General features: G+C 45.3%; 2 protein-coding genes across 6 annotated transcripts in view; one reads left to right on the top strand and one right to left on the bottom strand.

Moving 5' to 3' along the window:
* abcf3 (ATP-binding cassette, sub-family F (GCN20), member 3) overlaps nucleotides 1-10,114 on the bottom strand; it is a 70,013-nt gene extending 59,899 nt beyond the window's left edge. The window contains exons 1-2 of one of the 3 annotated variants that reach the window (XM_067994851.1): nucleotides 9,984-10,072; nucleotides 747-839 (exon numbers count right to left, since the gene is read on the bottom strand). In XM_067994851.1, coding sequence (XP_067850952.1) covers nucleotides 747-780 — 34 coding nt within the window. In that variant the 5' untranslated portion in view covers nucleotides 781-839; nucleotides 9,984-10,072. Of the gene's footprint in view, nucleotides 1-746; nucleotides 865-9,983 lie in introns of all 3 variants that reach the window. The other 2 variants (XM_067994852.1, XM_067994850.1) reach the window with 2 other exon arrangements.
* Nucleotides 10,115-10,294: 180 nt separating this feature from the next.
* The window catches only part of LOC137331220 (zinc finger protein 436-like), a 74,788-nt gene continuing 57,842 nt past the window's right edge, over nucleotides 10,295-27,240 (top strand). Inside the window, exons 1-3 of one of the 3 annotated variants that reach the window (XR_010965401.1) lie at nucleotides 10,295-10,536; nucleotides 11,037-12,263; nucleotides 17,656-19,517. Coding sequence is in view for 1 of the 3 variants with exons in the window: in XM_067994853.1 (XP_067850954.1) it covers nucleotides 11,192-12,154 (963 nt within the window). In the remaining 2 variants the exon portion in view is untranslated. Of the gene's footprint in view, nucleotides 10,537-11,036; nucleotides 16,271-17,655; nucleotides 19,518-27,240 lie in introns of those variants that run through there. The other 2 variants (XR_010965402.1, XM_067994853.1) reach the window with 2 other exon arrangements.

Here is a 27,240-nt window from a genome sequence, read left to right as displayed (position 1 = left end):
TGATTTATCCTTTTCTCCCTTCTTTAGCAACGCTCCAGCCCTCTGGCATACCTTTCATATCCAAGGAGGCTTGAAAGATTATGGTCAGAGGCTCTGCAGTTTCCTTTCTAACTCCTTCATTATTCTAGAATGCGTGCTATCATATGCTGGACATGAAGCCATATATTGTAAGACACTTGATGCAGTGTGAAGGATATTGACTTAAAAAGCAATTTTCAATCACAGACAGTTCAAAGACATTAGGCAAAACAAGAGTCACATCGTCTAAACTGGGTGAAGCTGATAAACCTTCAGCTTCAGCTGCAAGGACACAAGTCTACCATTCAAAAGCATCGCTAATTGCTGTCTAAGCCAAAGTATTGCATCTTATAGCCGAGCATGCTGAGCTGGTTAAAATAGGGAGGTCAGGAGCAAGAAGGGAAGGCATGGGAGGTCGGGGGGGGGGGGGGGGGGGGGGGGGGAGGAGGCGGAGGGGTGCTTTTTCCACCCAATGGGAAGAGATGTGGTACAAGTTACCAGGGAAGACCACTGAAGCTTACAAGCTTACGTGGGGTTCATTTGGAAACATTGAGGTATTTGACGAGAAGGTAGGATTAAGTTATGTAAAAGGAGCAGTTTTGTTTTTTTGTGCTTCAAAGTTTTCATGTCCCTTGTGTTTTATTTTTATAACAACCATCTAATTCTAGAAAGCTAGGGAGGCAGATGGAGCTAAATAATTTGGGTTCAGCTGAAAGATTTAAAAGTACCTTTCCCAGTTGGGAAGTCGAAGATCGGTGCCATGCTGCAACCTTACTCATGGTAGCTGGCAGTGCCCATCGCCACATAAACAGCTTACTGACCTTAAAAAAAAATCCAAAAGGAAACCTAATGGGGATCATATTGAAAAAAACAAGTCAAGGTCTGACAAACATTTGATTCGGTTTAGTTCACTTAAAAGACTCAACAGAGCAATGGTTAACCTTCGAGTGGGGAAAACCCTTGCAATAATTTACGCATTCCCATGGATCTCTAAATTCCAGAAGACCGTGTCAGCTATCCAAAGGAAAATAGCACTATCATTGCAGAAAGCAACAGAAACAACATACTAGCAAGTCGAAAGATACAGAAAGAATATAGAATTCTAAAGATACTGCACTCCCAGAGTACGCTATGTCCAGCTCTGCACGAACCCCAGTTTGAAAACCTATGCGTTACAGTACTTGTACTAAATGACACCCCAGCCACACTCAGCCCACTTCTACCTATGGCATTCGGTAGATTGATGCTGGGTGCACCACTAGGCCTCCATTCAAAGCCTGCCGGACTGTGGGGTTCAGTGCTGCTCACTCTCCTCCTCTTGCTCTGCAGCAGAAGGAGGAAATAGAATACGATGAGAACTGTTCCAGCTTCCACACAGTCTGTCAAAAGAGGGCTACTGATCCTGTCGTTTTCCTTTCTCTTTCTGTGGCGAGATGCTTGGTCTCCACTTGGCAACTGTACGGTTGAAATCAGGAGCTCACTGCACGGGGAAATCGCAGGAGCACACCTCGTTACCCACACTCGGTGATACAGTGCGTAGAAGGCGATTCTTGAGCAACATATCCTGAGGTTGTACCTCTCAAGAAAGTTAGTTACACTGTGTTAGAGGTGCACCCATCTTTTGAGCTTTGTTTCTTTTTACTTCCTACACCCCAAAGAGTGGGGGCCACCCATTTTGCCCTTAAGGAAGCGTGCTGCATTTGTGCCTCTGCATGGAGTGGTCTGCTTTCCAGTTTTAGGAGTTGCAAAGCAGTGGTAAAACTCCTTGGCTTGATTTCTTAAGAGGAAAAATAAAACTTGACCTTGTTCCTAATTCTAAATAATAGCAGCTCTCCTGTGATGCTGCTCATGGGAAGTTAGATGATACGGTATTTTATGACAAAATTTGCAGACGATACTAAATTAGGAGGAATTGTAAATAATTCTGATTCTCATTCTCACTTTATGCAATGATGTGACCTCAGAGGGAACATTTGCTGTTTGAGGCACTTCCGCAATAGATACAATATACATATAATATAAAAAAAGATTTCATTTATATAGCGCCTTTCACGTTCTCAGGATGTCACAAAGTGCTCCACAGCCAATAAATTACTTTTTGGAGTGTAGTCACTGCTGTTCTCGTGGACAAAATGCAGCAGCCACCACATCACAAGGTAGCTTCACTCCTTCCTACAGGACAAAACAGCTTGTAGATTGCTGGCCAGCACACAAGAATTTCTGCAGATAAGCCTGGGAAAGCATTGCCTTTGTTGTATCCTTGACACATAAAACTACAGAAAGTGCAACTTTCTTCAGCACACATACTCGTCTCTCTTCTCATGCTCCCTCCTATCATTTAGTGGCAAATAATTTTCCAGGCATATTGCATGAAATTACCCCGTTTCCTCTAGATGAACAGCTTTGGACAGTCCAGAACCTAGAACGCAAGGTTACTAAACGCCTAAGTCAGGTGTCCGAAAGCCTGGAGAGAACTTCACACTTGACCTCACAGTGTTCTCTCTATCAGAGTATTCATCAGAGAAGGCGTGCAACAGTTTTGATGCAGATTTCTGAAGATACATTATGCCAACTCAGTCACTGAAACCTTATAAGAGTTTAAAGTCATTTTTTTTTGGCCAATTTTCTCCCATTCTTTCATGGAGATACTGATGTCTGCTGAAGGCCTGTCACCCTGTAGACCTTGTTCGCCCACATGAAGGGTTTTGGTAGGTTATTCGATCTGGGAAGGCATCACAGTGAACCCAATCCTGGCAACACCCACACAACAGAAATGTAGAAAAAAAATGCCAAGGCGACGCACATAGGCGAGAGGAAAAAATGGACGCTGAGCCACAGAAGGAGATATTAGGAGGGTAGGTTTTAAGGCGGATCTTAAAGGATGAGAGGTGCAGTGGTTTAGGGAGGGATTCCAGAGCCTGCGGCCGAGACGGCTGAAGGCACGGCCACCAATGGTGGAGCGGGGTGCACAAGAGGTCGAAGTCAGAGGGACAGAAAGTTTGGAGGAGCTTACAGAGATAGGGAGGGGCAAAGAAATGAAGGGATTTAAACATAAGGATGAGAATTTTAAATTTGAGGCATTGGGGGAACAGAAGCCAATGTAGCTCAGCAAGGACAGATGTGATGGGTGAGCGGAACTTGGTGCAAGATAGGGTACAGGCAGCAGAGTTTTGGAATGAGCTGAAGTTTTCAACAGGCGAAGGAGGGGTGGTGGAGGCAGATTCAGTCATGGCTTTCAAGAGGGAACTGGTTAAGTACATGAAAGGAAAAAAATTGCAGGGCTACGGGATAGGATGGGGGAGTGGGACTAGCTGGATTGCTCTTGTATAGAGCCGGCACGGACTCGATGAGCCGAATGGCCTCCTTCCGTACTGTAACCTTTCTATGATTCTATGGATGGGAGGCCAGCAAGGAGAGCATTGGAGTCAACAGGTCTCGACGTGACAAAGGCATGGATAAGGGTTTCAGCAGTGGAAGGGCTGAGGCAGGCTCGGATGTGGATGTCATGGAGGTGAAAGCTGGTGGTCTTTATAATGGAGAGGAGACAGGGTCTTACTCAGTTCAGGGTCCAATAGGACACCGAGGTTGCAAACAGACTGGTTCAGCCTGAGACAGCGGCAGGGGATGGAATTGGTGGCTCGGGTGTGGACTTTGTGGCGGTGGCCGAAGACAATAGCTTCGGTCTTCGTTCAGCTGGAGTAAATCGAGGCCAATCCAAGACTGGATGTCAGACAAGCAGGAAACTGAATAGCAACCAGGAAAGTGATCCATGGCTGACTTTTCCCCTTCCCTAGTTATCCCAGGTGAACAAAATAACTATCACAACTCCTACTGTCACCCCGGGCTCAGATCAGCTAACACCACACTCCGGGGATTTGGCCAATTAAAATTCAGCCATTAGGACGAGCCACAACACTAACACATTCGTCAGGAATTTCAAAACTCCCACCCACAATTGTAGGAGTCAGTTCAAGGCAACCCAAGAATGTTCTTATCTCAGCTCAAGACTCAGTGATCTGATGCAATTAATCTCAAAATAAACTTGTTTATCCCAACATATTTCTGCCAATTTACAGAACATGGGATTCATTACTTTACAATCAGTATCAAGTGTTGCTTTAGCCACTTGCTCCCTTTTACATAGTAGGTGATTCCCATGAACTTGCTTTCTTGTATAACTGATTATTCCAGGTGAGGCTCAAAAGGATCAACTTTGCCAGACAACCGTACCCTGTATCTGCCATTTTTTTAGATTAAAAGTAAACTAACCTGTGGAAACACACACCAGAGTGAGTCAGCACTTTATAAGGGAGGGAAAATAATCAGGAGGCTAAAAAATGTTAAGGTATCAAATGCAAGTTATGTTTTACTTAACTCCGTGGAGCTGGCATCTCCTTGTGTCATAAACGGCTGTGGAAAGAAGGGTATTTGGGGGAAGCTTGAATCAATTAATAGGTTGATGTGCTCGGGACTATTGGTTCTTTTTAGATGTAAGGAATCTTACAACACCAGGTTATAGTCCAACAAATTTATCTTTTTAGATGGATGAGGTAAGATAGGCTGAAAGGCCTTGTGCATCTATCTTGTGAAATTTCCTGGAGCCTCCCCAGAACTATTCCTTTCATTCACTGGCACTATTGCGTAGCATTCAAGGAACTCCTGTGCAATTCAAGCACTTCACCTCAAATTTATCCCAGAATCTGACATACAAACTCGCTTGTGCTTAGCTGAGCCACTATTTTGGATTTTGTGCCCCAAACCTTGTTTCCTCACTCAACTCCATTTTGACTACACATTTAAGAGCTTTTTGAAGCAGAAAAAAGCCATTAGGCCCAACATACCCATCACTTGTGAGTAATCTCAATGCCGTATGCAAGCTCATAAACACCATCTTACCATCTGCTCCATTCTCTTGCTCCAGAGACTCATTCAATTGCTCTCCCAAACCATTTATACTGTCAAAGACTTTCCTTTGTAACATTGTTATCCTTTGAGTGAAAAACACTCCATTTGACTTTCCTCCATGCTGTAACTTCCTCATTTTAAAGCTTGGAACTAGGCAAATGAGAGGGGACATTACGGAGTTAAATAAGTTGCTAAGCAAAACAAAAATGATGAAAGACGAGTTCAGAACGAATGTCAGGAAGCAATTCTTCACAGTGGGCAAGAATGTTCTCCAGAAAAGAGCATTCAAGGGGCAGTTAGAAGATACTGTGACAGGGGCAGGAATCAGATTTCTATGGAAGGATGAACGAGTTGGACCGATTGGCCTCCCTCATCTGTACTCATCTTTGTGATCCCTGCTCCCCACTATTTTGTCCAATGCTGCCTTGGTTCCAAAAAAATTATTTCCACCTCAGTCAACCGCTGTCCTAAATTATATTCGGGCTGCATAGCCTCCACTCTGAGCTTCAGCCAGGAATCTGACAGTTTTCAAAAAGTTTCATTCAGGAAGTGTGGTTACAGGTTTTTCACAGATTACTCAGTAACACTTCCAACAATTTGTTATACAATGCATAAATATGCAAATCAGGATTTAAAAAATAAAGATATGGCTGAGAAGATCAGAAATGTCCTATTCCCTTTCTTTTAAAAAAAAGTTGAATTAACTGATCTCAGCCAACCAGAGAGATAGAAAAAAATATCAGCTACAGCTTTTGCTCGATTGTTGATCCAATGGCTCCTGTAGAGAGGATCAAGCTCCGCCGTGAGCTCACCATGGTCGAAAGCCTGCTGATAATCAGTCTATACTCACACACGAAGGACGGCCACTTAGATGAGACAGAAGTGAGACACCTGTGGAACCGGTGAAAACAGGCAAATAAACTCCCTCCCATTTCACACAGGTAGGATATTTTTGACCCAAAATGCAAATGTACTTACTGTGGCCATTTAGACTCCACTATTTCCAGACACATTCAACATACCCAATAGCACTTTACGAGACTGAGTGTGCACCAGCCATGCTTCTGCAGGTTTAAATTAAACCATTTCTAAACGGTTTTATGTTGCCTTGGCAAAACAAGCAGCAACTCTCTCGAAGTGAATGTTTTCTACATACTGTTGTTTTCTATTTTCTCAACACGAACCGATACTGACTACCAAGTGGTTGTCACTAGCTGTGAATAACTTCTACACGTCTAACAAGTTTCCTGCTGCTCATGGAAGGCAAGAGATGAGAGTTCTGGGAACTGGAGCACTTCCCGCTTCAGGCTGTCAAAGGATTTGTCGCATTGATTGTGCAGTCCAAACATGATAAAAGTTTTAAGTGAGTAAAATATATTACATTTTTAAGTTACTCAGTTTTTTTCTTTTTGACTGCCTCCACTCCTGAAAGCACCAACTCTTACTAGTTTCACAGGACTCAGTCATCCTCCTGCAGCTCCCCCAAGTGGCCATTTTTCATGCTTTTTAAAAAATTCATTCTCAAAATGTGGGTGTCACTGGCAAGGCCAGAATTTATTGCCCATCCCTAGTTGCCCTTGAGAAGGTGGTGGTGGGCCTTCTTCTTGAACCGCTGCAGTCCATGTAGTGAAGGTGCTCCCACGGTGCTGTTAGTTAGGGAGTTCCAAGATTTTGACCCAGCGACGATGAAGAAAAGGCCGATATATGTCCACTTCAGGATGGTGCGTGACTTGGAGGGGAACTTGAAGGTAATGTTGTTCCCATGCACCTACTGTCCTTGTCCTATTAGGTGGTGGAGGTCACAGGTTTGGAAGGTTCTGCAGTGCATTCTGTAGATTGTACACACTGCAGCCATGGTGCGCCAAGCAAGTAGACTGCTTGGTTTACGGATAATGTCGAGCTTCTTGAGTGTTGTTGCAGCTGCACCCATGCAGACAAGCGGTGAGTATTCCATCACTCCCCTGCCTTGTGGAAGCTGAAATGCTGATGCCAGGACTTTCTTCAGGTATTTTGCCGATCAACCACCATAAACCCTGGATAAATCCCACAAATGGGGATCCCACTGAAGTTATGAGAGCCGATCAGGACAATCCCCCCAAGGAATTCCCTGGCATGAGTTTAGGGGGACTAACACGTTCAAACAATCTGATGATTCCTACAAGACACTTCATAATAATTCCAGTGACAACGTACTGCTCCCACCACGACAGTCATAACCAGACCCAATGTCATCTCCCGTTAGAGCATCATGTCTGTGCATTTGTATGTGTCTGATCCCAGTGTCCCGCACATTTTCTGGTCGTGGGAGATTCACATGATTTTCACAGCAAGATAATCGTCAAGTTGGGGTGGGGAGGTGAAGGTGCTCAATACAGGAACAAAATGTGCCAGAGAGAAAAATGTTCCAGTGACTTCCTGATATGCTGCTACAGTAACACAGCCATGAAGTACTCTGCGTAATACCATGTGGCAGTACAATCTCCAAGGGATCATCAGCAGTTGGTTTAAAATTAACCTTGGGCCAATGTAACACCAGAGAAGGAATTTCCATTATTAAAAATCATATTTAACAAATCTAAAGATCTGAACCAGAACACAAACAGCTCTAAAAAAAAATCAGGGAGCCTCCTCCTTAAATAGCCAATTGTACTTTAGCACTAGACAATCTCGTTTTTGAAGGGACAATCCAGAAGTTTCTAAAGATATAAACTACTTTCTATGAAAGTCCATTTCCCCCACTTACTTCCAGGTCTTGGGAATTGGGGACATTAGTTATGGAGGCCTCCAATTGATTTTCATCAGCAGTAAGTAAACATCAAAAATCATGTATTATTTAGCACCTTATGTCATAAGAACATGAGAAATAGGTGCAGGAGTAGGAGTAGGCCATCCGGCCCCTCGAGTCTGCTCCGCCATTCAACAAGATCATGGCTGATCTTCTACCTCAATGCCATTTTCCTGCACTATCCCCATATCCCTTGATGCCTTTAATATCTAGAAATCTATCGATCTCTGTTTTGAATGTACTCAATGACTGAGCCTCCACAGTCACACAAACATCAATGAACTGAAACATACAACGAATTACTGTGATGGCAAACAAAGGAGCAGGATCCCACAAATAGAAAAGAATGACTGGTTAGTCTGTTTCCACTTATGGCCAGGACTCCAGGAATAACTGGAGCAGCTAAAAATTAAATCGAAAGAGAGCACAGGGTTTTAGTAGAATCAACACGTCCAATCACAGCAGAACAGCAATTAACAAGGCAAACCGGATTTGGAGTGTGGAAATAATTTGATGAGTGTGGGAATTAGATGTAGAGGAGGAAGGAGATGCTAAATGATTTAAACCCAAGAACTATAGATTAAGAGATTGAGTAAAATGGCCTACAGTCTCTGGAGTTCAGAAGAATGGGAGGTGATCTCATTGAAAGATTAGATTCTGAGAGGCTGTTTCCCCTGGCTAGAGCAGAGTCTAGAGCTGGGGGTATAGTCTCAGGATAAGGGGTCGGTCATTTAGGACTGAGATGAGGAGAAATTGCTTCACTCAGAGGGTTGTGAATCTTTGGAATTCTCTACCCAGAGGGCTGTGGATGCTTAGTTGTTAAGTATATTCATGACTGAGATCAATAAATTTTTGGACTCTAGGGGAATCAAAGGATATGGGGAGAGGGTGAGAAAGTGGAGTTGAGGTAGATGATCAGCCATGATTTGATTGAATGGCGGAGCAGGCTCGAGGGACCGTCTGGCCTACTCCTGCTCCTATTTCTTATGTTTTTATACTACACAGCCAAAAACAAGGGAGACGTTTAAGCCACGAGTTAAGTGCAGAAAAGACCCGCAAGCCTGTTCCCTGACATCAGAAGATTGAGTTATGAGGAAAGGCTTAGACTTTTCAGCCTTAAAATAAGCCAATGGAGAGGTGATCTAATCGAGAAAAAGATAGTAAACAAAATCGTAAGCTAAACTTGGATGGGGGGGGGGGGGTCACAGACCCACGTTCAGTGATCAACACATGAAATGGGCTCCAAGTAGGGTAGTGGAATCATTTAAGAAGCAGTTAAGATGCTGCGATAGGCAACCGTAGGATCTTTCCAGATGGATGAGCTAAGGTGGGTTGAATTGTATTTCTCATCTAGACCTACCTTGTGATAGGGGGGGAATCCCCTGTCCCTCTTAATGAAAAAACTTCCATTTATGTAGCATCTTTCACGACCTCAGGACACCCCAAAGCATTTTACAGTCAATGAAGTACTTCTGAAGTGTAGTCACTGTTGTAATGTAGGAAACGCGGCAGCGAATTTGCACACAGCAAGATCCCACAAACAGCAATGTGATAATGACCAGATCATCTGTTTTAGCGATGTTGGATGAGGGATAAACATTGGCCGAGAACTCCCCTGCTTTCCTTCGAAATAGCGCCGCGGGAACTTTTACATCCATCTGAGGGGGCAGACGGGGCCTCGGTTTAACATCTCATCCGAAAGACAGCACCTCAGCCAGTGTCGCACTCCCTCAGTAATGCACTGGGAGTGTCAGTCTGAATTATGTGCTCGAGTCTCTGGAGTGGGTACTTGCACCCACAACCTTCTGACTCAGAGGCGAGAGTGCTACCACTTGGTACCCTTGGAATGAGGTGGGTTAAGGTCCAACTGGGCAATCCAAATAGGCAGACGGGGCCCCGGTTTAGCGTCTCACGGAGGGTCGGCCTGGATTATGGGGCTCAGGTCCCTGGAGTGGGGGGCTCGAACCCACGACCTTCTGACCCAGAGGGGAGAGTGAGACCGACTGAGCCAAACTGGCACACCAGAACTCGACCCACTGGCCGGCTCGATGCTGGACAAATGGTGGCAGCGGAGGGCAGACAGGCCAAGGGCAAGGCCTACACCCAGCTCCCCAGTCAGTGCTCAGCCCCAGGGTTCCTTCCTTCAGCTGCTCTGAGGCCGGGCTCCAACGCCGGGGCCAGGCCCCAATCTCTTATGGGGCTGACGAGAGGGAAGCGCGGCCCGAAAACATTACCCAGTCCCCGGGGCTAGGTTGCGGCCTGAGCCGGCCCTCACCTGTCACGTATTGGAAAAGCTCGGTGTCGATGTCGGGGAACTCGTGCCTGATGATTTCCACATAAGTCGCCATGTTACCGCTCACACAGCCCCCGGCCGGCCCGGCCTGTCACAACTACGCGTGCGCAGTTCGGCTGTCCCGCGGGGCATGCCGGTACTGGTAGTTCCGCGGGCGCACGCTGAGCAGTGGGCATCCGGGTGAGCGGACTACAGCTCCCAGACTGCAATGCGACCCGGCGTCCAGATCACGCGAGAGTGCGCGGGAGGCGGGCAGGCGAGGCGATGATTGACAGGGACGGTTGTCAACACGGGCCTGTTGGATGAGATTGGCCAAACGGGGCACTTTCTTCACCACTGTTAATGAACCATAACCCCAGCCTCCAGTGGTGATCCTGTGCTTACCTGAATCTTTCACAGTTTTCCCACCTGGGTCTGGCACGGTGGTGTGACCAACTTTGCATTTTCCTACATATGGTTTTAAGAAAAAGGGACATGAAATTGATTCATTTTTGTGGCTGGTTGCAGATTTGAAGCTTAAAATAGTGCTCATGAGGTAAGGTTGCTGCTGCTGCATGGCAAAAGGCCTAAGGATGGTCTTTCTGGTTGCGGTTGGGTTTGGGCAGCAGCGGTGATCGTGCGGGCTGGTGAACCATTTAGTGGGGTGGGGTGGGGGGTTTCATCCTCTGCATGGTGTGGCTGTAGTTTCGGTGTTATCACTGTATTGGGAAGGGGGAAGGCGTTTGTGTGCTTGAGTTCTCCTCGTAACTTGAAATAGGGCTATCCAGTTGCCACTGGTTGCCATCCCGCAATACTAAGCACTAACAAAATGTATAGAACTCTTGTTGTGCCATGGCCTTAGCATGTTTGTACATTTTGCTAAGTTCAATAAAAGTCTTTTAAGAAATTCATTTATGTTCCTTTTTACTCTGGGATGCTTTTTGATCTCCCAAGGCACACAGGTGACGTGTTTAGGTCACTAGTCAGGAATCAAAGATTATGCACTGAGAAAGAGATTCCACCCAGAGCATTGACCTGTTTTTTTTCTCTTTTTAGACACCATTGGACCTGCTGTGTACTTCCTGCATTTTCAGTTTTCACCATTTGCTGTTTTATCAAAGAAAATTTGACCCAGGCGCCACTGCAAGATTTTGTAAAATAACAAGTGTTCTACAGGACTCAGGGTTGCAAAGGAACGGAGCTCGTGAGTTATGGAAGAGCAACATCCATCTTTAGCTCACCTGGAACGGACTTCAGAGCTATCGACCTTCCACCCTTCACAGCATCGCAGAGATCCTACAGCAAGGAGACCCTTCAAGTGTTCGTACTGCCAGCAGACCTTCACTCGTTCGTCATCCGTTATATTCCACCAGCGCATTCATACGGGAGAACGGCCATTCGAATGTTCATACTGTGAGAAGAGCTTCACTCGGTCATGGCACCTGACCGTTCATGAGCGCATTCATACAGGAGAGAAACTGTACCGCTGTTCAGACTGCGGCAAAACTTTCTCTACCTCGTCGGACTGTTTAAAACATCAGCACAGCCACACAGGGGGCAAGCAGTTCAAGTGTCTGTCCTGCGAGAAGACCTTTACCCGCTCGTCATCCCTCACAGTTCACCGACGCACTCACACAGGGGAGAAGCCTTACGAGTGTTCCGACTGTGGGAAGAGCTTTTCCTGCTCGTCGCACTGTTTAAAGCACCAACGCACACACACGGGGGAGAAGCCTTATAAGTGTTGCCATTGCGAGAAGAGGTTCGTGCACCCTGAGTCCCTCACGCTCCATCAGCGGATCCACACAGGGGAGAGACCTTACAAATGTGCTCAGTGTGCTGAGACTTTCCCTCATTCGCAGTCTCTCGCAGTTCACCAGAGGGTCCACACAGGGGAGACACCTTACAAATGCCCTGAGTGTGAGAAGACGTTCACTCGTTCCTGGTCCCTGATAGTTCATCAGCACATTCACACGGGAGAGAAACCCCACAAGTGTCCCAATTGCCCAAAGACCTTTTCTACCTCCTCAGACTGTCTAAAGCATCAGCGAAGCCACACGGGTGAGAAGCCTTACAAGTGTTCTCGATGTGGAAAGTCCTTCACACAATCATCCTCTCTCGCATCCCATCAACGCAGTCATTCTGCGAAGAAGCAACAACATCTTGCATTTATATAACGCCTTTAACGTAATAAAATGCCCCAAGGCGCTTCATAGGAACATTATCAAACAAAACTTAACACATAAGGAGACATTAGGACAAGTGACCAAAAGCTTGGTCAAAGAGGTAGGTTAAAAGGAGGAGAGGGAGGTGAAAAGTTTTAGGGGGGGAATATCAGAGCTTAGGCAGCTGAAGGCATGGCCGTCAATGGTGGGGCGAAGGGAATGGGGAATGGATAAGAGGTCAAAATTGGAGGAGCGCAGAGATCGCGGAGGGTTGTAGGTCTGAAGGAGGTTAGGGAGGGGCACGGCCGTGGAGGGATTTGAAAACAAGTATGAGTATTTTAAGCCTTACTAAAGTTTGCAAGGAGCGGGATTCTTTCTTTACCTTCTGCTCCCGAAGGTGCTGACTCGAGCTGGGATATGTCTCACAGGTACCGACCACCATCCTGTACTTACTCAAGTGGCTACTCATGTGTGATCCTAGACAGGCTTTATGACTAGAGTGAGCTGGGGTGGTGGGGAGTTATGTCACAGCCATACCTGATCCTACCCTCACCTGAGGTCCACACGTACATTTCCCAGCAGGAGTTGATGGATAGCAATGAGGAGCAGGGACCCATCACAGGTGGAGGGAGCGGATTGCTGGGATTCGTGGTACTGCTTCAACTGTCACCCCAGCTAAGGAGCAGCTCTGGGGTTTTTTTGGGCTGCAGGACGGAGGTTGTACCTAATTTGTCGAAATTAATTATGTTAACCCACCACTGCCCTACAACTCTCCACGAACTCTGCATTCCTCCAAAATTTCCTCTTGCACATCTCCCACCATTGGGGGCCATGCCTTCGGCTGCCGAGGCCCCGCGCTCTGAAATTCCCTCCCTAAACCTCTCTGTCACTCCGCCCCTCTCTCTCCTTCTTTAAGGTGCTCCTTAAAACCTACCTCTTTGACCAAGCGATTGGTCACCTGTCCAAATATCTTCTTCTTTGGCTCGGTGTCAGTTTTGGTCTATTAAGTCCCTGTGAAGTGCCTTGGGACCTTTTCCTACATTAAAGGCGATGTATAAATGCAAGTTGTTGCTGTTGGGTTCGTTCATGTGCCAAATAACGTCACTGAAATTACGATCTGAAGTTTGGCAGCTCTGCTGCTTCTGTAGGGGCATCATTTTGAAATACCTGAGTCAATATTTCCTGTACCATCGAATGATCCAGATTAAAGTTCCATTCTTATTCCTTAACCAGTGCCATGGTATGCCTCTCTGCGACATTACCACCTCCCCCACTGCCCCCAGCTGTAGCTGAAACCTTCGACACATCCAGGCTTGAATTCTTAATGCTCGCTGCTGAGCCACATGATCATTTAGAGCTTCGCTCTTAGATCCTATCCCACGCTATGCCTTGCTTCCCCTATTGCTGCTATCTCACCTTCCTCTGCTGGTTTCCCATCCCCTAATCATAGAATGATACAGCAGAAAAGGAGGCTATTTGGCCCATCGTGCCTGTGCCAGCTCTTTGAAAGAGCTATCCAATTAGTCCCACTCCCCAGCTCTTTCCCCATAGCCCTGCAAATTTTCCTTTTCAAGTGTTTATCCAATTCCCTTTTGAAAGTTACTATTGAATCTGCTTCCACCGCCCTTTCAGGCAGCGCATTCCAGATCATAACAACTCGCTGTGTAAAAATAAATTCTCCTTCTCTTCCCCCAGGTTCTTTTTCCAATTATCTTAAATCTCTGACCTCTGGTTACTGCCACTCCTGCCACTGGAAACAGTTCTCTGTTTTTACTCTATCAAAACCCTTCATAATTTTGAACTCCTTTATTAAATCTCCCCTTAACCTTCTCTGCTCTAAGGAGAACAATCCCCCAATATATTGAGTTGAAACAGCTTGCACTTTAGAAAACCTCGACAGCGTCTCCTTTCTCAAGACTTAATAAGATACAAGGATGATGAATAAAGGCATACTCACTTCACATTGATCAGACATAAAATTACAGCACAGAAACAGGCCATTTGGCCCAACTGGTCTATGCCGGTGTTTATGCTCCACACAAGCCTCCTCCCTCCCTACATCATCTAACCTTATCAGCATATCCTTCTATTCATAGAAACATAGAAAATAGGAGCAAGAGTAGGCCATTCGGCCCTTCAGGCCTGCTCCGCCATTCAAAGTGATCATGGCTGATCGTCTTACTCAGTACCCTGTTCCCGCTTTTTCCCCATATCCCTTGATCCATTTAGCATTAAGAAATATATCCATCTCCTTCTTGAATACATCTAATGACTTGGCCTCCACTGCCTTCTGTGGTAGAGAATTCCACAGGTTCACCACCCTCTGAGTGAAGAAATTTCTCCTCATCTCGGTTCTAAATGGCATACCCCGTATCCTGAGACTGTGACCCCTCGTTCTGGACTCCCCAGCCATCGGGAACATCCTCCTTGCATCTAGAATGTCTAGCCCTGTTAGAATTTTATATGTTTCGATGAGATCACCTCTCATTCTTCTAAACTCAAGTGAATATAGGCCTAGTCGACCCAATCTCTCCTCATACGTCAGTCCTGCCATCCCAGGAATCAGTCTGGTAAACTTCGTTGCACTCCCTCCATGGCAAGGACATCCTTCCTCAGATAAGGAGACCAAAAGTGCACACAATACTCCCTTTCTCCCTCATGTGTTTATCTGACTTCCCCTTAAATGCATTTATGCTATTCGCCTCAACTACTCCATGTGGTAGCGAGTTCCACATTCTAACATAAAGAAGATGCTGCTGAATTCTCCATTGGATTTATTAGTGACTATCTTATATTTATGACCCCTAGTTTTTGTCTCCCCCACAAGTGGAAACATCTTCTCTATTGAATCCCTTCATAATAGTGAAGAGCTCTATCAAGTTGCCCCTCAGCCTTCTCTTTTCTAGAGAAAAGCGCCCCAGCCTGTTCAATCTATCCTGATAGTTGTATCCTCTCAGTTCTGGTATCATCCTTGTATAATGGGAATAAATGCAGGAATTACTAGAAAATGACCAGATGTAATCACATGAGGGGTGTGATGTGTAATTAGGTAGGATGTTGTGTATTCACCGTATCAAACACAGTAAGTACTCTGCAGTAAATGCTGTGTGTGAAGTTCTGAAGCTATAGTGCTACAACTGAAAGCTAGAGGGCATCATTATACCCCATATACTAAAAGAGCTTTACAGGTGTGCGACTGTTGCGTCTACTGCAAGGAAAAAATTACTGAGCTGAAACATAGTCTGATTCAGCCATTCCATCGAAACCTTTTTTGTCTTTCTTTTCTATCACTACTTTCATCATCTGCAGGTTCAGCCTTGACTTTCACCTATGAGTTAGACGGTCATGGGTTCAAGCCCCACTCCAGAGGCTCAAGCACACAGTCCAGGCTGGTTCTTCAGTGCAGTGCTGAGGGAGCACTGCACTTTGGGAGGTGCGTCTTTCAGATGAGATGTTAAACGGAGGCCCTCTCTCAGGTGGATGTAAAAAATCTCACGGCCACTATTCGAAGAGGAGCAGGGGAATTCTCCCCGGTGTCCTGGTCAACATTTATCCCTAAACCAACATCACTAAAACAGATTATCTGGTCATTTATTTCATCGCTGCTTGTGGGCTCTTGCTGTGCCCAAATTGGCTGCTGCGTTTCCTAAGTTATAACAGTGACTACATTTTAAAAGTATTTCATTGGCTGTGAAGTGTTTTGGGATACCTGAGGTCATGAAAGGTTATAGAAAAGGTTATAGAAGTTCTTTTGTTTTTTGCTACCATCATTGGTCCTATGAACTGTTCTATTGTTCCCTCCTAAAAAAAAGACAGACTTGCATTTATACAATGGCTATCCCATCTCTCAAAAACATCTGAAAGCGTTTCACATACAGTGAATTACTTTGAAGTGCACTGACTCTCTTGAGGTAGGCAAGGGGAGGTTTGCACACAGCAAGATTCCACAAACAGCCATGAAATGAATGACCAGTTAATCCTTTTTGTAGTGGTGCCAACCGGGGGAGGAGTTTTGACCTGGACACTCCATAACCATTTTTCTATATTGCCAGGGGACTTTATTTTATTTATTCTTGGGATAGGGGCATCACTGGCAAGGCTGGCATTTATTGCCCATCCCTAGTTGCCCTGAGACGGTGGTGGTGGGCCTTCTTCTTGAACCACTGGTAATGGTTTTGATACAACTGGGTAACTTGCTGGGCCATTTCAGAGGGCATTTAAGACTCAACCATGTTGATATGGGACTGGAGTCACATACAGGCCCAGACCGGGTAAGGACGGCAGGTTTCCTTCTCTAAAGGACATCAGTGAACCAGTTGGGTTTGTACAACAATCCATTGCTTCATGGTCACTTTTACTGATAACAGATTTTTATTTCCAGATTTTTTTTTAAACTGAATTCAAGTTCTACAAACTGCCGCAGTGGGATTTGAACTCACATTCTCTGGATTATTAGTCTAGACCTCTGGATTACTAGTCTGGTAACATAACCATTACATTACCGTACTTCCAATTAGGCTTAGGGCCCTGGACTAGTGATTGCATGAGGACAGGATCAAGCTCAACTCTCGACTCTCATGCCTCCCTCTCCTCCTCCCTCCTCCTCCTCCCCCTCCTCCCCCTCCCCCTCCTCCCCCTCCCCCTCCTCCCCCTCCTCCTCCTCCTCCTCCCCCTCCTCCTCCCACTCCCAACTCCCAACTCCCATGGACAAATCGGCAGTTTAGGTGGTGTGGTGGTTATGTTACTGGAGTAGTAGTTCACAGGCCTGGACTAGTAATCCAGAGGTCGTGAGTTCATAATCTCACTGTGGCAGTTTGAGAATTTAAATTCAGTTCAAAAAAAAATCTGGAAATAAAAAGTTGGTATCAGTAATGGTGAACATGAAGCTATGGGATTGTCATACAAACCCAACTGGTTCACTAATGTCCTTTAGGGAAGGAAACCTGCCGTTCTTACCCGGGCTGGGCCTGTATGTGACTCCAGACCCACACCAATGCGGTTGATTCTTAACAGCCCTCTGAAGTGGTCAAGCGAGCCCCTCAATCGTATCAAAACCACTATCAGCGGTTCAAGAAGAAGGCCCACCACCACCTTCTCAGGGCAACTAGGAATGGGCGATAAATGCCGGCCTTGCCAGTGACACCCAGGTCCTGAGAATGAATTTTTAAAAAAAACATGTAGACTGGGTTGTTGGGCAAAGGAAGCAGCAGGTTTCTGGAACTGAGAGATTTGTACCCCAGCTCGAGTCAGCACGTTACAGAGAGGTAGAAGGACAAGGAAGGCTAGCATCAATCTGCATCTGTACTTCATTTATCGAATGCCGAACGAGTGTACTGAAAAGGAAACTGCAGTTGGCTCCACACAAACTCAGTGTGTTATTGGAGGAATTTGGGTTTGTGCCAACATTCTTTTACTGAAGTAAAACTTGCAGAATGAAATTTAAAGCCATATGTATTGTTACAGTATTTTGTCATTCTGTTTCCCCCAACCCCCCAATTTTCTCTCCTGATAAGCTATTTGACAGCAGAAAGCATCAGAGTTGAGACCAATTCCGGTCTGCGCCTAACCTCCATACAGGGGAACGGAGGCCGATTAAAGCCCGCTACCACTGCTCCAGCTCAAGCCAGGACAGGGCCAGGATTCCATCCCCAGTCTGTGCTCAGTTAGCTGAACCCAGCTGGGGCAGCAGAAGAGGTGCTGTAATTAATCCCCCTGGACACCCCTGCATGAGAGTGGGGATAAAAGATTCCGTTCCCCGATCGCTATCTATTGGCTCTTGCTGGAAAGTGTGCTGGGTGAGAGCAAGATCTTCATCTATGATGCCTTCCACAGAAAGAAAAAGAAAAGCAAGAACTTGCATTTATATAGCGCCTTTCACGACCTCAGGACCTCCCAAAGCGCTTTACAGCCAATGAAGTACTTTTGAACTGTAGTCACTGTTGTAATTTCAGGATACGCGGCAGCCAATTTGTGCACAGCACAGCCCCACAAACGGCAATTAGATAATGACGGATAATGTCTTAGTGATGGTGGTTGAGGGATACATATTGGTCAGGACAGAGAGAGAACTCCCCTATTCTTCTTTGAAATAGTGTCATGGGATCTTTTACAACCATCCGAGAGGGCAGACGAGACCTTGATTTAATGTCTAATTTGAAAGACAGCACCTCCAACAGTAGAGCACTCCCTCAGTACTGCACTGGGAGTATCACCCTGGATTGTGTGCTCAAGTGTCTGGAGTGGGATTTGAACCACAACCTTCTGACTCGGGTGAGAGTGCTACCAACTGAGGCACAGCTGACAACTGTACTGTGAATTAATGACATCGTCCATAGTTGAATAGTCCACTGACAGTTTAGGGTGAAGAATGCTCACTTGGGTGATGTAATGTTGGACAATCAGTGCTCAGGGAACTACCCACCCCCCTACTCTGCAGAATCAGCACCTTAAGCAGAGGAGGGGAGAAAGATGAAGGAGAGGGAATAAAGACATTCATTTTAATCTTCTACGGAGGAGCAGCAACAGTTTCGATTCAGATAGCATTTTTAATGAAGATAAACATCCCAAGGTGCTTCATAGAGGCGTATGGGCCAAAGAAGGAACTGCCAGAGAGAGGATAGTTAAAATTGACGCTGCAGCCTGTCTATATTTACTGGATAGCTTTCAAATCTGGGCCATTTATTACAGCTGATGGACTGTCGGCACAAATTCACTGGAAAGGTAAAAGAGTTCTCTCTTTGCTTTAGTCAGTCCTCAAAGGGGGGAAGTCTCCTACACAGCCACCCAGGTTTTGGTAAAGGATTCTCATCTGAAAATATATAATACTAACATGAAGTCTGCTCAATAAGGCTCTTTTATTACATTCAGTGCACCTTAACGAGGTGCGAACTAGTGAGTCAGCGCAGCTGTTTCAGCCCGAAATAAACGGAGTGCTAAAGACGCCATAACCGGCAATTTTGAAATTGATGTTAATGCAACTGGATCGTGGTGATCACAATTTGGCCGATATAAGTGACTGCTCGCTCTACACGAGGACGTTTTAAGTTGTGGGGACTTTATCTAAAGTACAATTCTACATAAAAATTATTAGATGTAAACACTTTCTCTGTCCCCGCTCGGTCATATTTTTCCTTTCCACATTCTCCCTCAGTCTTTTTATTCAGCTGGAAAATGTTAATAAATGTAAACCCTGTGCCCATATCGGAGAGTTTGTCTTGTACTGTACTGCTGTTCGGGTGCTGACACACTCTTCCAGGCTTAAACTGCCTTCAGTCAACAATTAGCTCAGTCCAATTTGTCAAAGTCAAGTGCACCTAATGTTTTAAAAATAGAGAAAAAAGGTAGATTGTTTTTAATTATTAAATAAATGAAGCTTACAATGGTTTAATAGAATCACTTGTTTCTTTCTCCATGAAATCCCTCAAATGGAATGGAAAATTCCAAGTGCTCTTTAAACAAGTATGATAAGATTGGACCTGACAGATTGTAAAGAGAACCTCCCACAGTCATTCAAGAAGAGATAACAGCACCAGTTACTCAGTAGCATTACATGTTCCTGGATAATACGGTTGGATGGAAATAATATTCCTTTTTCCAATTTCTTCCCTGTACAATTTCTACTCTGTATCTAACCCACGCTGTACCTGCCCTGAGAGTGTTTGATGGGACAGTGTAGAGGGAGCTTTACTCTGTATCTAACCCGCGCTGTACCTGCCCTGGGAGTGTTTGATGGGACAGTGTAGAGGGAGCTTTACTCTGTATCTAACCCGCGCTGTATCTGCCCTGGGAGTGTTTGATGGGACAGTGTAGAGGGTCCTTTACTCTGTATCTAATGCGTACTGTACCTGCCCTGGGAGTGTTTGATGGGACAGTGTAGAGGGTCCTTTACTCTGTATCTAATGCGTACTGTACCTGCCCTGGGAGTGTTTGATGGGACAGTGTAGAGGGTCCTTTACTCTGTATCTAACCCGTGCTGTAGCTGCCCTGGGAGTGTTTGATGGGACACTGAATGGTTAAATGGAAAGTGTCTATTCCCCAGCAGTAAGATCCCTAATACAATAAATAAAGAAAATGCTGGAAATACACAATGAGTCTGCCAGTATGTGCAAAGAGACAAGACAGATTGGCATTTTGGTTAAACACCTTTCACTTCATTGGCTTTGAGATGTCCTGAGGTCATGAAAGGTGCTATATAAATACAAGTCTTCCTTTTTTTCAGTGGGACTATTCTGATGAATCAGTAACCTGTTTCAGTTTGGCGTTTCATCCATTTGTGGTTTTCCTTTTCTCACTAGCATCCTTCAGTTCGAGCCTCAAAACAAACAATAAAGCTGGATGACAGTGAAGTAAAAATCACACTCGTGACTATCATGCAGGTTATGGAGAATTAACCCAAACTTTACAACAAAAATTTTTTTTTTTTATGTTACAGTTCATACTTCGAACATTGCAGTAGCTTTCAGATCTAAATATACTGTTTTGGAAATCAGCTTGTGTTATAGGATATTAAAACATATGGAGGATTTTCTCAAAGGGGAGATCACCACTGGCAATGGATGGGGGTGGGGCTTGCCGTGACCCTGTCCAATTTTCCTGGGTTGGGGTCAGTTAAGTGTGCGGGTCAGGTTCCTAATGATATCTCTGCTTTACAGTGGGAGTCCAGCACTGGAGGGAACTGCTGTGCCACTGGAACGTTGACCTCAGTATCAGCTGTGGCTCAGTGGGTCGCACTGTTGCCTCTGAGTCAGAAGGTCGTAGGTTCAAGCCCCACTCCAGAGGCTTGACCACATAATCTAGGTTGAAACTCCCAGTGCAGTACTGAGGGAGTGCTGCACTGTCGAATAAGGCCCTATCTCCCCTCTCAGGTGAATATAAAAGAAGTGATGCCACTATTTTGAAGCAGGTTAAGAGAAGAGGTGATCTAGTGTTTTACAATGCTAAGAGGTATGCATGGTGTAGTTGGAAGTGGGCGAGTTAACTTGAACTATTAGCACAGAAGTACATGACCCCTGAGCAAAGCTAACAAATCTGAAGCTTGCCGGGAAGAATTTTCACTCCCAGAAGTGTGGATATGTCGAACAAACACCAGCAAGGCAAGTTGCTGCTGTGTCAATAAACTCCTTCAATGAGGAGTTGGATAAATATATCTAAATCAAAGCAGGAAATAGAGCAGGTCCATCAGCATCCGAGAGAGATGCTGGAGATTATCCGAATATCTGGATAGGAATGGGATTGGGAATTGGAGGTAATGGACAGCCGGGGAAGGGGTGCTGGCTGTAAAGGACAGTGCAGGGTTGAATATTGACGATTCATGATTATTCTGGAGTTTTTCTTGATTCCCTTTGTGGAATCAGGGAACATTTGTACAGAACGTTCCTTCAGGAGATGAAAGAGGTGACTTAGAGTCCATGATGAAGCAGGTTCAAACAGATAAGTGGTAATAAAACGAGCATTCTCAGATTCCTGAATCCAAGCACAGCACCCTGATTCTGAAAGGAACATTGGCAGATTTGCTATTTTTCCTATCTCTGATTTCCAGCTATTCACAGCAATGTATAACGGTGTCTCAGGAGGGTGCAGTACCTGCAGGGGGACTACAACTTCCAAATATGTGCTCCCTGTGGAGCTGCTTCCCGGTGGGAGTGCTGGATCACGGAATCACCCCTTACAACCCAACTTGGTGGAGCCAGCCTTTGACTCAGTGTTAGCCTTTCCCGCCTCTGAGTCAGAAGGTGCAGGGTTCGAACCCCCACTCCAGACTGTCCTGGCGAGTGGAGACCGGAGCTCCAGACAGTCCTGGGGAATGGAGACCGGAGCTCCAGACAGTCCCGGTGAGTGGGGACCAGACCTCCAGCAGGATACTCGCGAAGAGTCCTTAGAACCAAACAATATCCTTTGTGACTGCAGTAATGGCTCCCTGTAACCCTAACCCATCATATTCCTCAATGTCTCCATTGCCTTCAACACCTACTCTATCCTAATCGAACTCCATGGTCGATTTGTAGGTTCTGGGTTGACATCCAGTGACACCCACTCATCGTGTGGGTTGTGGGAGCCCATGAAACCCTCCCGTCAACATAACCCCCTATGGGCTGGTATAGAGATGGTTACGACTATGGAAGGAGCATTCACATGGCGGCCTGTCAGACTGTTAATCCTTCCACGACTTCACACTGTTCTCCAAGGGAAGAGGGTGAAGATACGAAAAAGACAACCTAAGTTGATGAGCTAACAACCCAGTCCATCGGAATAAGACCATAAGAGATAGGAGCAGGAGCAGGCTATTTGGCCCCTCAAGCCTGCTCCACCATTTTATGAGATCATGGCTGATCTGATTTTTACCTCAACTCCACTTTCCCGCCCTTTCCCCATATCCTTTGACTCCCTTGCCAATCAAAAATTTGTCTAACTCAGCCTTGAGTGTATTGAATGACTCAGCCTCCACAGCTTTTTGGGGTAAAGAATTCCAAAGATTCATGACCCTCTGGGAGAAGAAATTCCTCCTCGTTTCCATCTTAAACGGGCAACCCCTTATTCTGAGACTATGCCCCCTAGTTTTAGATTCCCCCATGAGGGGTAACATCCTCTCAGCATCTATCCTATCGAGTCCCCTCAGAATCTTGTATGTTTCAATAAGATCTCCTCTCATTCTTCTAAACTCCAATGAGTATAGACCCAAACTGTTCAATCTTTCCTCATAAGACAACCCTTCCATACCCAGATAAGTAGAAAAGCAAGTTGCAATGAGGACACAAAGTGTCTGCAAAGGGATATTGACAGGTTAAGCGAATGGGCAAAAATTTGGCAGATGGAATTTAATGTGGGAAAATGTGAAGTCATCCACTTTGGGAGGAAAAATAAAAAAGCAAAATATTATTTGAATAGAGAAATAATACAAAATGCTGCAGTACAGAGGGATCTGAGTATCCTCATACATGAAACACAAAAAGTCAACATACAGGTGCAGCAGGTAAGCCAGAAGGCAAATGGAATATTGGCCTTTATTTCTCGGGGAATGGAGTATAAAAGCAGCTAGTGAACCTTCTCTGAACTGCCTCCAATGCAAGTATGTCCTTCCTTAAATAAGGGCACCAGAACTGCATGCAGTACTCCAGGTGTGGTCTCACCAGCACCCTGAACAGTTGTAGCATGACTTCCCTGCTTTTATACTCCATCTCCCTAGAAATAAAGGCCAATATTCCGTTTGCCTTCTGGATTACCTGCTGCACCTGCATGTTGACTTTTCGTGTTTCATGTACGAGGACACCCAGATCCATCTGTACCGCAGCATTTTGTAGTATTTCTCCATTCAAATAATATTTTGCTTTTTTATTTTTCCTCCCAAAGTGGATGACTTCACATTTTCCCACATTAAATTCCATCTGCCAAATTTTTGCCCATTCACTTAACCTGTCAATATCCCTTTGCAGACACTTTGTGTCCTCATCGCAACTTGCTTTTCCACCTATCTTTGTATCATCAGCAAAGTTGGCCACAAGACACTCTGTTCCTTCATCCAAGTCATTGATATATATTGTAAATAGTTGAGGCCCCAGCACTGAGCCCTGCGGCACCCCACTAGTTACAGATTGCCATTTTGAAAATGACCCTTTTATCCCGACTCTTTGTTTTCTGTTAGTTAGCCAATCCTCTATCCATGCCAGTGTATTACCCCCAACACCATAAGCTCTTGTGCAGTAACCTTTTATGTGGCACCTTATCGAATGCCTTTTGGAAATCCAAATATACTGCATCCATTGGTTCCCCTTTATCCACCCTGCCCGTTACTTCCTCAAAGAACTCTAATAAATTTGTCAGACATGATTTCCCCTTCATAAAACCATGTTGACTCTCCTTGATTGTATTATGAGTCTCCAAATGTGCTGCTACTACTTCCTTAATAATGGATTCTAGCATTTTCCCAATGACAGATGTTAGGCTAACTGGTCTATAGTTACCTGCTTTCTGTCTCACTCCCTTCTTGAATAGGGGTGTTACGTTTGCAGTTTTCCAATCCGCTGGGACCTTTCCAGAATCTAGTGAATTCTGGAAGATTACAACCAATGCCTCCACTATCTCTGCAGCCACTTCCTTTAAGACCCTCGGATGCAAGCTTTTTAAGAAAGGAGAGAGAGGGAAACCAGGGAATTATAGACCAGTTAGCCTAACATCTGTTGTGGGGAAAATGCTGGAGTCTATAATTAAGGATAGGGTGACTGAACACCTCTAGAATTTTCAGTTAATCAGAGAGAGCCAGCATGGATTTGTGAAAGGTAGGTCGTGCCTGACAAACCTGATTGAATTTTTTGAAGAGGTGATAAAGTAGTGGACAGAGGAATGTCAATGGATGTTATTTATATGGACTTCCAGAAGGCATTTGATAAGGTCCCACATAAGAGACTGTTAGCTAAGATAGAAGCCCGTGGAATTGAGGGAAAAGTACGGACTTGGTTAGGAAGTTGGCTGAGCGAAAGGCGACAGAGAGTAGGGATAATGGGAAGGTACTCACATTGGCAGGATGTGACTAGTGGAGTCCCGCAGGGATCTGTCTTGGGGCCTCAATTATTCACAATATTTATTAACGACTTAGATGAAGGCATAGAAAGTCTCATATCTAAGTTTGCGGATGACACAAAGATTGGTGGCATTGTAAGCAGTGTAGATGAAAACATAAAATTACAAAGCGATATTGATCGATTAGGTGAATGGGCAAAACTGTGGCAAATGGAATTCAATGTAGACAAATGTGAGGTCATCCACTTTGGATCAAAAAAGGATAGAACAGGGTACTTTCTAAATGGTAAAAAGTTAAAAACAGTGGATGCCCAAAGGGACTTAGGGGTTCAGGTACATAGATCATTGAAGTGTCATGAACAGGTGCAGAAAATAATCAATGAGGCTAATGGAATGCTGGCCTTTATATCTAGAGGACCAGAGTACAGGGGGGCAGAAGTTATGCTGCAACTGTACAAAACCCTGGTTAGACCGCACCTGGAGTACTGTGAGCAGTTCTGGGCACCGCACCTTCGGAAGGACATATTGGCCTTGGAGGGAGTGCAGCGTAGGTTTACTAGAATGATACCCGGACTTCAAGGGTTAAGTTACGAGGAGAGATTACACAAATTGGGGTTGTATTCTCTGGAGTTTCGAAGGTTAAGGGGTGATCTGATCGAAGTTTATAAGATATTAAGGGGAACGGATAAGGTGGATAGAGAGAAACTATTTCCGCTGGTTGGGGATTTTAGGAGTAGGGGGCACAGTCTAAAAATTAGAGCCAGACGTTTCAGGAGCGAGATTAGAAAACATTTCTACACACAAAGGATGATAAAAGTTTGGAACTCTCTTCCGCAAATGGCAATTAATACTAGCTCCATTGCTAAATTTAAATCTGAGATCGATAGCTTTTTGGCAACCAAAGGTATTAAGAGATATGGGCCAAAGGCGAGTATATGGAGTTAGATCACAGATCAGCCATGATCTTATCAAATGGCGGAGCAGACACGAGGGGCTGAATGGCCTACTCCTGTTCCTATGTTCCTATAAGCCATCAGGTTCAGGGGACTTGTCAGCCTTTAGACCCATTAGATTACCTAGTACTTTTTCTCTAGTGATAGTGATTGTTTTTAGTTGAATGCAGCCATCCAACCATTATGATCTGTTAATCGAGACTTCAGAGTCCATGGGGAGTTGATACACTTATATCAAGTGTATCAACTCCCCATGGACTCTGAAGTCTCGATTAACAGATCATAATCCCAGTTTATAAAGTATAACAGGATGTGCTTCAAGATTTGTTCCACATAAATGTTAACTGTTTTAAAGGATTTAAAGAAAAGTCTGACAGACTCCAACATCTGGTCCTTGGTACATTTCCACTGTAAGGAGACCTGGAACGGTTTTGTGGTTATACTTTTTTCCAGATGTTGACACTTCCAACACCTCTGTTGACCCATTACATTAAACTTGCGTGTTGTAGAAATATGGCTAAAGTATCTGGCTGGATGCTTCTCCAGAAAAAACTTCCACAGTTCTTTGCCAGATCCACATAATAAGCAACTGCTTCTTCCCCTCCAATGTTGTGCCGTCCTGTGCTGAAGGTGTCGAGTCTCGTTGGGGTCCCATTCCATGGGCACAGACATTTTCCTAAATGGCCATTCTGTGTGCTTGAGCCTGGTCCTTGTCCACTGTCCACACACGCACACATCCTAGCACTAATCGCCTGAGAATGATCAGGTGTGGGGGCCCTGCCTGGTTTTTCTTTCCCCTAGCTGGAGGGGCCCTAATGCTTGAGCCGACTGAGAGTAGCTATCCAGGCGGGACACGGGAAAGTGCTGGTCAATGTTAACTGCCCATCCGTTTTCTACTGGGCGCGTAGGGTTAAAATCAACCCCTCACTGTCAAGCATCATTCAAGAAGAATGGCTACTGTAGCGAAGTGCCAGAGGGTGGGCAGTGCCAATGCCTCCAGAAGCGACTGGAGGGACAACACAGAAATTGGCATTTGTGGGACTACTGGGGAACCAAATGATGGTTTCTAGTTTCTAGGTGTTTTTTTCAACGAAGTGCTCTCGCATTCCCCAAAGGGCAATAAAACAAGGCTATTTCATGCTTCAATCACAATGTCACTTGAGTGTATTTTCATCTATCATTAAAACAACATTCTTTGCAATGTTTCCTGTGGCACAAATTTTGGATGTCCATATCACAGTTCAGTTGCACCAGTCAATGCAAAAAGATCCACCTCCCTCGGCCTACGATGTGTTAAAACGGTGGAATTTGGGTTGGCATTTTGTCGCTAGTACAGTTATAACAACTTGTATTTATTAAGCACTTTTAATGTAGAAAGACATCCCAAGGTGCTTCTCAGTTCTTGGGAGCGGGGGGGGGGGGGGGGGGTGGGGTAATGCGGGGGTCAAACCCAACAAGTGTTGAGAGAAAACAGGTGGAGACGGAGGGCTGCGGAGCTTCAAGAAGAAAGGGGAGGCGAGGCAATGGAGGGTGAGGTCGTGGGGAACAACGACATGGAGGAGCAAGACAATGGAGGGGGCGAGGTCATGGACGGGTGAGACTGTGGAGAGGCGAAACAATGCGGGGCGAGTG

Source organism: Heptranchias perlo, chromosome 13 (genome assembly GCF_035084215.1).
Source record: "Heptranchias perlo isolate sHepPer1 chromosome 13, sHepPer1.hap1, whole genome shotgun sequence".
Taxonomy (NCBI): Eukaryota; Metazoa; Chordata; class Chondrichthyes; order Hexanchiformes; family Hexanchidae; genus Heptranchias; species Heptranchias perlo.
Note: the sequence above shows the minus strand (reverse complement) of the source record. Positions and strands in the feature narration are given on the sequence as shown.